The sequence below is a fragment of the Mirounga leonina genome, unplaced genomic scaffold, assembly GCF_011800145.1.
Source record: "Mirounga leonina isolate KUSES-001 unplaced genomic scaffold, KU_Mleo_1.0 Mir_53, whole genome shotgun sequence".
Classification (NCBI taxonomy): domain Eukaryota; kingdom Metazoa; phylum Chordata; class Mammalia; order Carnivora; family Phocidae; genus Mirounga; species Mirounga leonina.
Genome location: NW_023270807.1, coordinates 81,124,171 through 81,136,990, shown reverse-complemented (window position 1 = coordinate 81,136,990; position 12,820 = coordinate 81,124,171). Strand labels below are relative to the sequence as shown.

Below are 12,820 nucleotides of genomic sequence, written 5' to 3'. Positions count from 1 at the left end.
AGGGTTCCCCTTTCTCCACAACCTCTCCAACATTTGTTGTTTCTTGCCTTGTCAATTTTTGCCATTCTAACTGGTATAAGGTGGTATCTCAATGTGGTTTTGATTTGGATTTCCCTGATGGCTAATGATGATGAACATTTTTTCATGTGTCTGTTAGCCATTTGTATGTCTTCTTCGGAGAAGTGTCTTTTCATGTCTTCTGCCCATTTTTTGACTTGATTATTTGTTTTTTGGGTGTTGAGTTTGAGAAGTTCTTTATAGATCTTGGATACCAGCCCTTTATCTGTAGTGTCATTTGCAAATATCTTCTCCCATTCTGTGGGTTGCCTCTTTGTTTTGTTGACTATTTCTTTTTTTTTTTTTTTTAAGATTTTATTTATTTGCAAGAGAGAGAATGAGAGACAGAGAGCACGAGAGGGAGGAGGGTCAGAGGGAGAAGCAGACTCCCCGCTGAGCAGGGAGCCCGATGCGGGACTCGATCCCAGGACTCCAGGATCATGACCTGAGCCGAAGGCAGTCGCTTAACCGACTGAGCCACCCAGGCGCCCTTGACTATTTCTTTTGCTGTGCAGAAGCTTTTTATCTTGATGAAGTCCCAAAGGTTCATTTTTGCTTTTGTTTCACTAGCCTTTGGAGATGTATCTTGAAAGAAATTGCTCTGGCCAGTGTTGAAGAAGTCACTGCCTATGTTCTCCTCTAGGATTTTGATGGATTACTGTCTCACATTGAGGTCTTTCATCCATTTTGAGTTTATTTTTGTGTATGGTGTTAGAGAATGGTCGAGTTTCATTCTTCTGCATGTGGCTGTCCAATTTTCCCAGCACCATTTACTGAAGAGACTCTCTTTTTTCCATTGCATATTTTTTCCTGCTTTGTCGAAGATTATTTGACCATAGAGTTGAGGGTCCATATCTGGATTCTCTATTCTCTTCCATTGGTGTATATGTCTGTTTTTGTGCCAGTACCATGCTGTCTTGGTGATCACTGCTTTGTAATATAGCTTGAAATCGGGCAACGTGATGCCCCCAGCTTTTTTTCTTTTTTCAACATTTCCTTGGTGATTTGGGGTCTTTTCCGATTCCATACAAATTTTAGGATTGTTTGTTCCAGCACTTTGAAAAATGTCATTGAAATTTTGATCGGGATGGCATTGAAGGTATAGATTGCTCTGGGTAGCATAAACATTTTAACAATGTTTATTCTTCCAATCCATGAGCATGGAGTGTTTTTCCGTCTTTTTGTGTCTTCTTCAATTTCTTTCATTATACTTTATGAGGAAAACCCACAAGATTCCACCCGCAAATTACTAGCAATTCAGTAATGTGGCAGGATACAAAATCAATGCACAGAAATCAGTTGCTTTCTTACACACTAACAATGCAACTGTAGAAAGAGAAATTAGAGAAATGATTCTGTTTATAATAGGACCAAAAACCGTAAGATACCTCAGAATAAACCTAACCAAAGAGGTATACTCTAGGAACTACGCAACATAATATTTAGACCCAGGGGTCAAGTTGGCAAACATAGATTGTGTTTGGTTACAATTAGATGTTGAAAAATTCTTCTAATTGCATAGTGTTAAAGTACCTTAAAATTTGAAATTTAGGCTCATGAGATTTTTCCATGTTTTTATATTCTAACTGTGGAAGAGTCAGGATATTTTTATTTTTATTTCTTTATTTTTTAAAGATTTTATTTATTTGAGAGAGAGAGCACAGCAGAGGGAGCAGCAGAGGGAGAGGGAAAAGCAGGCTCCCCAGGAGCCAGTTACAGGGCTCCATCCCAGGACCCCAGGATCATGACCTGAGCCAAAGGCAGATGCTTAACTGACTGAGCTACCCAGCACCCCAGGATATTTTTAAATAATACTTTTTTCAATTACATTAAACAGATTATATATACATGTACATATACATGTATACATGTGTGTATATTTGTGTGTAGATAGATTGAAGTATCATAATCTCATTATAGAGATTATGCAATGGAGTTTTTTCCTTTTAATTGCTACCTCTTGGTTTACTGGAGTCAGCCATTGTATTTTAGTTCATATTAATGTAAAATGAATATAAATGGTAATACTCTAAATCCTTTGGCCTATAACCTAGAATGGTATAATAGCTTGTATAACCTAGGCATATTTATCCTGTTATTGTCATTGACAAATGCAGTTGCCTCCTTTCTCTTAAAAATGTGCGTGTGTCTATATATATATATAGAGAGAGAGAGAGAGAGAAAGAGACACACACACAATTCTCCTACCTCATAAAGGTGACTAATGAGATGGTGATATGATTACTATGTCATTTATGGCCCTAGACTTGAGGGAACCAGAGTTGAAGGCTTTTCCAGTTTTACTACTTACCTGATTATTATTCTTGGAATCAACTAGATGTTCTTTCCTCTAAATGCATGAACAGTTCTAGCTCTGACGGAGCTGAAATAAGGGATTCACTGGCCATAAGAGAAATCCGCTGTATTAGCTTCTGACTCAATCAAAGGGATCCATAATTTTTATCATAACATGTGTGGTTTGCTGCCATATGGATTGTGGGACTGAAGGGGGCTTTTGTAAAGTTGTTCAATTACTGCAATAATTCATAATTCTGAACCAATTAATTGCATAGATATTAATGAGGCAGAGTCTAGATTTTGGACAGAATGAGAGAAAAATTCATAGTCAGCTCACAGTTATATGGGTTAAAAAGCAAATAAACTTCACTTTTCAAAATTCCTTCACCTTTTCGTATCCCCTAAAAATGAACTTAACCTTATTTTTACTTTCTGCTGGCAGATCTAAAATAGTTTGCCGCTGCTGTGCCTTTTTATTTCAAGCAGGTAATAAAGTTATTGCAGCAGTGTTTTCAAATCAAGATGAATAAAATGCCATGGTAGTACATAGGAGATAAAATTCAGTATGCAAAATTTGTGGTTTCGTTGCTGAAATGATTCTTCTTATTCCAGCACTTTAGGCAGCAGGAAAGAGCCATGTCATTGAGATTAAATACTGTAATTCTACAGATCTTGCAGTTTTAAAAAAAATGAATACATATCACACAGGGATTGAAAGACAAAATGGCTGTTTAATATGAAGAGTTCTACCCTGAATTAAATTCTGTTCAAGAAACTCAAGTTCTTGGTATATTCTGATATTAGTGCAGTTGTATATTTTGATAACATTTCTAAGCAATATTGTATATTCAGATTTTAAAATATATAAGTACCTTTTCTTCACATGAAAAGTCCTTTTAAAAATATATTGATCTGATTTGACTAAAAGGCTAAGAATTATTATATATCTGTAGCTAAGCCCTTTATTTATTTATTTATTTGCAAGCTGGATAAATCATTTGGTGTCACTTGGTTACTAAGCAATTGCTTAGAAAATGTTCTTTTGTTCCAGTCAACTAACTCCTTTAATTAAATAGTAACATTTTGTAGGTGCTGTGTATCAATGTCAGGGCAGTCCACTACCCACATGGTTCAGAGCTCAAGGTGGTAAATCTTACATTTGGAGGACTTAGTTTCATCATCTGAAAACAAATTAAACAAATTAATAAACAAATATACAAAATTTTACTCCTGCCATCTCCAAATGATGACTCTCATGCTGAAGTTGTAGTCTATACTTTCTTGTATGGAATAGATAGAATTTATATAGATTGTTTTTTCTTATAGTGGCATATGGGCCACTTATTTTTTTCAAGGTGTTATTGAGCCAGCCATTCATTCTCTAATGATATTTTCGAATTTAGTTAGACACTGGTAAATACTGAGAATGTAATGATGAGAACGTTTTAGGAGCACATTACAAATTTTATTGGAAAGCAGAGATAAAAGAAAAAGTAAAACCACTCATGGTCTCAAAGTTCCCCAATCACTACTAGTAGCTTTTTGGTCTATTTCCTTCTGGTGGTGATGGTTGGTGGTTTTCATTTTTTCTACCCTAAGGATATCCTTTTTAAAATGCAATCTCTAATAGACTTAAATATTTAAATATCCCCTGACAGGTGTTATATAAATTTAACAACTTGAGTTCTTGAGGTTTGTGTGAAATTCTATTGAACACATAGATATGCCATAATTTGTGTCTCTATTTTCCTATTGTTGAATATTTTGATGGTTTACTTTTTTGCTCTTCTAAACAAAGATTTAAATTTTCCCCTTACATTAAATTCCCAGAAGTGGGATTACTTTACTTTTTAAACACATCTTTATTTTGTGATATTATATTGGTAGATTGTTTTCCAAAAACATTGTCAGTTCACTTGCCTGTAAGCAAGCTGTATTGTGAAATGCCATTTAGCTATGCCTCATTAACCATGGTCAAGCCTGTGTGGATACATGATCACCTGTTCAGGGTTTGCAACCTCTTCTTCAAGTTTTTGCTCCATTGCCCTTTTGAGAAATGGATAAGTAAGTGATATGATTTTAGGTAAGGATAAGCCACACTATTTATATTTTTAAGTAAAAAAAATAAAGATGAACATTATTGAAGAATGACACTGATGTCCTTCTTCCTGCTCACAGTCTCTACTGTCTGTCCCCCTTTACTTCAGCATTTTAATAGGTGAGAGGAAGAAAATTAAACAACATGAAACATGAACTACTGAATTTTCTTTTTTAACTGGAACTGGATCAGAATTTTGAAGAGGGGAGGTTATTTTTAACATTGTCGTGGTGTTTCTCCAGTGGAGGCTGTTGGAGTTTTGGACTGGAGAATTCTTCATTTTGTGGGACTGTCCTGTGCATTTCATAATCTAAGTTATCTTTGCTCAGCCCACTCAAAGCCATTAGCACTCCTCAGTCATTTGAGCAACTGCCTTTAAGGAAGAGCCACTGGGAGGGAAGAAAGAAACTCCTGTTTAGCTCTACATAGTTATTCATGTTAAAAAATACATAGCACAGGGGCACCTGGCAGTCAGTTGGGTGACTGACTCTTGGTTTCAGCTCAGGTCGTGATCTCCAGGTCATGGGACTTCACACTCAGTGTGGAGTCTCTTTGAGTGTCTCTCTCGCCCTCTGCCCCTCCCCACCATGCTCTCTCTCTCTCTCTCTCCCTCCCCCTAAAATAAATAATAAATCTTTTTAAAAATACGTAGTATAAACAAACCTATATATCACTAAATGAGAGCTTTGCTATTCAATCAAAATTTTTTTCTCATTTAAAGTATTTCTACATGCTTAACAGAAGTCATGTGTATTTATTTCATGGTTCTCAGAAGTTTTCTTGTATGTGAAATATTCTGAGTGTGGACAGTGGGTCACAGTGCACACTCTTTCCATAGTCTACTGTAAGTATACGCTAACACTTATCTAATTTTCAGGGAGATGATAATAGATGACTGTAGCTCCTTCTGATTGATACTTGGTCTAGGTGCTGGCATAGGAACCTCAGGTTTAACAACATCCAAACTGTGTGATGTCTTAGTATTAACTTTATTTGATGAGGTCAAGCTTCGGAGCCACCTGAATGATATGACTTGGGAAAAGTATCCATCAACTGGATTGTTGGCTTTAAAAAAGGACTTACCATATTAAATTTTAAGATCATTTTGCTTAAAAAAAACTATCAATGCACAAATTCTAAACATAATTAAAATAGTAATTTATCTGGAAGATAATTTATAGAATTTACTAATTACATCATTGATATGAGCAAAAAAATATGAGATAATGGCCAGAAGAGCGAATGGAGAGATATTTGGCTCCTTAAGAAATTTATTAGGACTGGAAATCTGAAGTATCAGAGAAGTCAGAGTGAAAATCATTAAAGAACTATTACTTTTCTCATAAGTATATCTGCATTGCAGTTCATAAAATGTAGGTCTGGGAGAAACCTTGTTCCATGAATCTGAAAATTTTCAGATGTGTACTTCATGTTTCAACATCTAAGGAAAAATTAAACAAATTATGTTGTCATACATATGATATTAAATGCCCAAAGAAAGTGCTTCTAATTATCCATACCCTGCTTTCCATTTCTTATGGGAAGAAAGGTCATCTTCTTATTCATCAGTGTTACTATTTCAAGTTTCTTGAAAGTACCATTAAATTACGCTGTTATCCTTTTGGGGTATAATTTGAAATGATTTAAAATTATGGGTAGCTGATAAATAAATGCTTGAATTATTTGGTGCACTGATGTCATTCTTCCTGCTCACTGTCTCTACTGTCTGTCCCCCTTTACTTCAGCATTTTAATAGGTGAGAGGAAGAAAATTAAACAACATGAAACATGAACTACTGAATTTTGTTTTTTAACTGGAACTGGATCAGAATTTTGAAGAGGGGAATGATAAAGAAATAGAATAACATTGATTTTGAAGTGATCCATTCATTTAAGAAAATAAGTGATAGTAAATAAAATATCTATCTCCAAGGCAAACAGTCTAATATTGATTTTTACAGGAATTTAGATATGGTAAGGGAACATTCACTCTGGTAGCCATTCGAAGTAATAATGTTCATCTTTATCTTTTTTACTTAAAAATAGAAATAGTGAAAAAAGACAGTGTAGATAAATTATTTGCTCTTTATAATTTCCACTGCTTGGAACTATTAGACTTTCCTAGGAGGAGTATTTTCTGTTAGACTTTTAGACTCTCCTAGGAGAAGTATTTTCCGCTCACGGGCTTCTAAACAACTGGAGAAAAGATAGAGCTGAGATATTGCCCAGGAAGAAGGATAAGATTATAGTATGTGTCTGTGGTGAACTGAGAAATGGCCCCAAAGATCACAAGTCCTCATCCTTGGAACCCATGACTGTTGCCTTATCCGGAAAAATGATCTTTGAGGATGTGATTAAGTTGGGGGTCTTGATATGGGATCTTGGGTTATTGGTGTGGACCTTGAGTGCAGTCACAGGTGGCCTTAAGTTAGGAGGTCGAGGGAGATTTGACAACAGGGAGAAGAGAAGGCAGTGTGAGCCATGAGATTGGAGTGATGTGGCCACAAGCCAAGGAAAGAATACCCACAGCCAGCAGATGTTGGAAAAGGAAAGGAACTCATTCTTCCCTAGTCACTTGGAGGAAGTATGGCCTGGTGCCACCTTGATTTCGACCCAGCGATACTGATTTTGAATGTCTGGCCTCCAGAACCATGAGAGAGTAAATTTCTGTTGTTTTAAGCCATCCAGGTAGTGACAATTTGTTACAGTGGCCATAAGGGACAAGTGCAGTTCCATTGCCTGCTTTCATGGTGAGAGTGCTAATCTTGAGAAACTTTTAGTCAAGGCTTCTTTGACAAGTAAATAGAACAGTTTGGAAGGCAATAGGACTGAGAGGCATTTGATTTATTTATTTGGAAAGATGAAGGTAGAAGTGCCATTTGCCTTGATGTTTACTTCGTTAACTGACTTCTTTCTGGCTTTGTGGCTTCTGGTTCTGATTTTGCATTTTATTAATTAGCCAAATGTTAATAAATGACACATATGTTTGTAAAAAGCGTTGTAATAGGAATAATTAGGTGAGGATATAGTTTCATAATGACTTACCTTGATTTCAAGGCACTTTTTGAAATTTTCTGAACTAAAATAAATAAAGGAATTTGAATGTACAATTATGATTGTATAATAGGTTTTAGATCTAGAATAATGAATGTAAGTCATTAATTGAAAGTTAATTGGTAACATTGGCAAAGTTTATCCTGTATTTTGGGGATTGCATGCTTCAGCTGATACCTAGTGTACAATTGGGATTTATTCGCACCACACCTCTGGGTCTGATAGTGTATTAAGTTATGAAGAATATTAATATTGCTGCAGAACAATTACTTGTTCATTTGCTAGCTGATTAAAATTCATGCATAATTTATTGAAATGAATAGAGATTTTATAAATAAGCCTCCTTGTTCTCAAGGGCCTAAAAACAAAATACATATGCTAATATGAGGCTACTCTTTACTTCCAACATAAAAAAAAATTAATATGTAGTGGTATATTAGTGTCATTAATGCTAGATTTCACTTCTAGTCATGCTGTTAATCAAGGTATATGCTTCTAAGTCTCTCTGAACATTGTCACAGTTCCAAATTTGAGCTACTGCTTTGATGACTGGACTACCCCTTTTGTTTGTTTGACCATAGCAAGTGAGATGTAAAAGTGATCAGGGTGAATTATTACCCTTCTTCAGGCTAAGCATCTGATTATATCAAAGTCATTTCTTCATGTACACAAAACACTGGTGATGAATATTAATTTTTGGTTTTAAAATTCATATGCTCTCTGGAAAAACAAAGCAAAATAACAGCCAATATGGGGCTTGTTGTCACATTAGGAATGTAAAGTCTTTAACAATTCTTGAAATAATGCCTGGTTCACCAATGAAGAAATTGTAATGTCAAGAAGTTAAATAACACGTTCACATTTACCCAGCTATTCATGTGTGCATTTTGTGAACCTAGAATCTCCTGACTTCAAATTTCATTTTCTTTTACATGTCATTTCCTTAAAGATAGAAATGACAGAAGGAATATTATGCTTTACTTTTTCACTTGTTTCTAATAATATGTTTTGTTGTCGCTTTTTCCCTCTCGTTTCTCTCCCTTCTGCTCTCCTCCTCTGTTTGCTTCTTATTTTCCACAGCAGTGATGTACAGAATTTGGGTGGATGAGATTTATTATTCAATATACAGTTATTAGTTCAGGTTTCAGAATACTCGTGCATTTTTTGATTAACCAAGTTTTGTTATTCATAATTCATTTGACAAATCACTCCAACATGTTAAATATGAGACCTCTTCAGGTTGTCGTTCCGCTGTGATGTATGTGAGGCATTGCGGCTTTGGGTTAGAACCCTAGTAAGCTGTGGATTTAGCTTCATTTACTACTTAACTTACATTAGTCAATATATGAGCCATCTGGAATGAAAACAAACATTGCACATATGAAGCAACTCAGTTTATTTGCAAAGTACAGACTGCTTCTTAAAATATGTGCAGCATTGAGATAGTCTGGGAAGATATTTGCATTTCTTCCATTATGCTCATTTCTCTATTCAGTTTCATTTTAGTTCAAGGTTTAGAAAATATATCAACTTTCTCTTTCTGTCTACTAAGACTTTTATAAACTTGAAATATACAAGTCATTAGTTTAGTGGGTAAAATTTCATGATATGAAATGTCGAGCTTTGTCTTTCTTTAGCAGATAAATGAAAATTCCAAGCTATTTTGGTTTTATTTAAACTTCTTATTTTGTGAGTAGCTTCTCAGTTGAAGTCCATTGTGAAACTTGGAAGAGTTCGCCCTCTACACAATTGTGACTCTTATTGTTGAAACAATTCTTAAATCATAAAGAACAGATACTGTAAAGTTTGTAAATCAGGTGTCAAGAACTGCTTTTTTCGTAGAGATAGAAATAATTCCACATGTAAATTTTATATACTACATACATTATCTTATATAATCTTAGTTTTGTTTTCACTTGAAACATGCGCATCATGAAAGCCCAAGCTCCTATGGTTCTACCCATAAGGAGTTTGAAAGCTGTTGTAATAATGAGCCCTGATTACTGATGGGACTAACTTAACATGCCTCAAATATTTTTGGATAGAAAAAAAAGAAGATTGGTGTTACTCAGTAGGCATATCCACCCATGTTGTGATTTTTTTCAATTTTTTTAATTTTTATTTGAGCATAGTTGGCACACGATGCTACCTTAGTGTCAGGCATACAAAGTAGTGATTCCACAAGTCTCTACTGCACTTTATGCTCTGCTCACCCCGAGTGTAGCGACCGTCTCTCACCATATGATGCTATTACAATACTGTTGTATCTGTTTTCTATGTAAGTCTCATTTTAAAATAATGGACTTGTTGATTTATTGTTGCTATGTCTCCCTTCCCATCTTATATGAATAACCAATGTATAGAACAGACTAACAATTAGTAGTTTACTCAGTAAATATGTGTCATGAATTTTGGAGGAACATTATGGAAAGTGACTTTAGTATGGTTAGAGATCAAGGCCAGCTAGTCTTATTCCTTATGTTAGGGATGTTTGTAACTCAGGGGTTCATAAAATGGAAACTGTACTTTTTTATACTCTTAGGGTTTAAAAGCAAATCCTGGGCTACAGCTGAAAACCCTTGCTTCATTTAAACCTGTGCCAGAAGGTAAAACCTGTCTATGAGGGGTTTTTTGGTTTGGTTTTGTTTTTGTTTTTTGCATTGTATATTATTCCAAGTATGTGTTGCCATTAAAATAGAAAATCCAGTTTGAAAGATATTGGCTGTCTTTTCATAATTTCCTTCTATCTGCATCTTCTCCAGTCCAGCCCTACTGAGAGGAAGGAGGAAGCGATGTGTGGTTGCATTTAATAGCTTTCCTGCAGGGTACTGGGCTGGTTCAGTTGGTGGAGTGTGCGATCTTGATCTAAGGGTTGTGAGTTTGAGCCCCACATTGGGTGTAGAGATTACTTAAAAATAAAATCTTAAAGGGGCACCTAGGTGGCTCAGTCGTTAAACGTCTGCCTTTGGCTCAGGTCATGGTCCCGGGATCCTGGGATCAAGCCCCGCACCGGGCTCCCTGTTCAGCAGGAAGCCTGCTTTTCCCACTCCCCCTGCTTGTGTTCCCTCTCTCGCTGTGTCTCTCTCTGTCAAATAAATATATAAAATCTTAAAAAAAAAAATCTTAAAAAAATTTCTTTCATATAATTTGCTTTAACTCTTAAAACACACACATTTAAAAATAATCAATTTTATTTCTTAGATTTTAGGTTTATATGAAAATTGAACAGAAAATACAGAAAGTTACTATATATTTCTTACCTTGCCAACAGTTACCCTATTTTTTTGTTTCAAGTTTTTATTTAAATTCTGGTTAGTTAACATATGGTGTAATACTGGTTTCAGGAGTAGAATTTAGCGACTCATCACTTACATATAACACCTAGTGCTCATCACAAGGGCCCTCCTAATACCTGTCACCCACTAGCCCATCCCCCGCCCACCTCCCCTCCAGCAACCCTGTTTGTTCTCTACAGTTAAGAGTCTCTTATGATTTGCCTCCCTCTCTTTTTTCCCCCTTCCCATATGTTCATCGTTTCTTAAATTCTACATATGAGCACACAAGGCTTTAAAACAATATTTGGGCAGTTACCACTTTATGAAGATGAACACTTTATTTTAAAGTCTTTTGGCTTCCCTGAGAAGTGTTGTTCAAGAGATTCAAAGAAGAATCTGATCACAATGTACTAATTAGAGCATCTTCATGACATAGGATTCCCTGTGGACAGACCACATGGACAGAGCTAGAGCGGTGGAATCCTTCATAAAGTCCAGTATCAAATTCAGCTACATCATTGTTAAATGAAAAATAAATGGGGGGGGGACCCTAATTCATCTTTCATTGTTTCTGTAAGTTCAAACATTACAATAATGTTTGCCAAAGTTTCTTAGTGTACCTTTGACATTTGAATTTAATGTTTGATTCATTGCCTTATCACATGCTACTCCCAAAGGCTAGTGATATGTAATGACTTGTGATTTTACCTCGGTGTGAATTTTAATTTCTTATATTCTGTGGTGGGTGTGTAGAAATAAGTCAGCACTTGGCGTCAGCTTCTAAGTTCAGGTTTGCTGTTCCTTCCTCTTTTTCTCATCTGCAGGAACTCCGCAGAAGTGAAAAACAAAGCAAAACCAAAACCATTGCTTTGCCATATTTCATGAGTGGAATAAGGAGTTATAACAGTATTCATTAATTTGGAGATTTGTAGAGGTCTTAGGACCTCGAGAATGTCAAAGATCAACTGTAGTCTGTTAGTAGCTAATCAGAGCTATCCATCTTTAAATACTTTCCTTTATTTCCCTTGGTTACTGTGCCTGTACAAGTTTATCTCCTGGAGAGATGTGTTTTTAATAAAAGAAAACTTGTGGTAAAAAGGGTCATGTCCCATCGGTGAAAGTACTGCTTTTTAAAAGTACAGTTTGCAGATCACTCATGTACTCGTTTTCCTTAAGTATTTATTGTGTACTCCTAAGTAAATTATTCATTAAACCTTTCAGCTTTGAGACACATTAATATATTTTTGTATTTTATTTAGTCTTTTGGATTTTTAACTAATTAGGTTGCACCTTCATCTCTCCTAGAACCACCAAGACCCATTGCTCCTCCCCAGCTGCTCGGTGTTGGGCCTACATATTTGCTGATTCAGCTAAATGCCAACTCCATCATTGGTGATGGTCCCATTATTCTGAAAGAAGTGGAGTACCGAATGACATCAGGATCCTGGACAGAAACGCATGCAGTCAATGCTCCAACTTATAAATTATGGCATTTGGACCCAGATACTGAATATGAGATCCGTGTTCTACTTACAAGACCTGGTGAAGGTGGAACGGGGCTCCCAGGACCTCCACTAATTACCAGAACCAAATGTGCAGGTAAGACTGAATAGCAGGCCACTCTGCCTCGTGAAGGGATTGAGCATTAGGCATATAGTATACATGCACCATTAGACGTTCTAATTATTTTGCACATGATGTAGTCACCCTAAGAATTCCATTGAATTCCGTAAATTGTAGCTTTATGTCATAATTGGACTGATTTAAGAGCAATGTGTTTCTCTGTTATTATTCAGTATTATGATGAATTCATAATATTTTCTTGTGTGGCAATTTTGCTCAGCTTGCTTGTGTTCAGTCCAAAATCTGTGACAGAAAGCGGTGAAGGTACTATTACCATTGAGAGAGAAAACTTCGGCAATTCCAGCAAATGCTGAATATCTTTCGGCTATGTGGAGATTGTCTCCCTTGGTAGTATTGTTATGGGCAGAGCAGAGGCCATATCTGATAACACAGATTAAAAAGTTACTCTGAACCAG

The 12,820-nt window shown here is 35.9% G+C and overlaps 1 protein-coding gene across 2 annotated transcripts in view; it reads left to right on the top strand.

Moving 5' to 3' along the window:
* Window positions 1-12,820, top strand: part of PTPRK (protein tyrosine phosphatase receptor type K) — a 555,842-nt gene that overhangs the window by 324,971 nt on the left and 218,051 nt on the right. For both annotated transcript variants that reach the window (XM_034990587.1, XM_034990586.1), the window contains exon 7: window positions 12,087-12,380. In XM_034990587.1, the coding sequence (XP_034846478.1) occupies window positions 12,087-12,380 (294 nt within the window). The remainder of the gene's footprint in view (window positions 1-12,086; window positions 12,381-12,820) is intronic.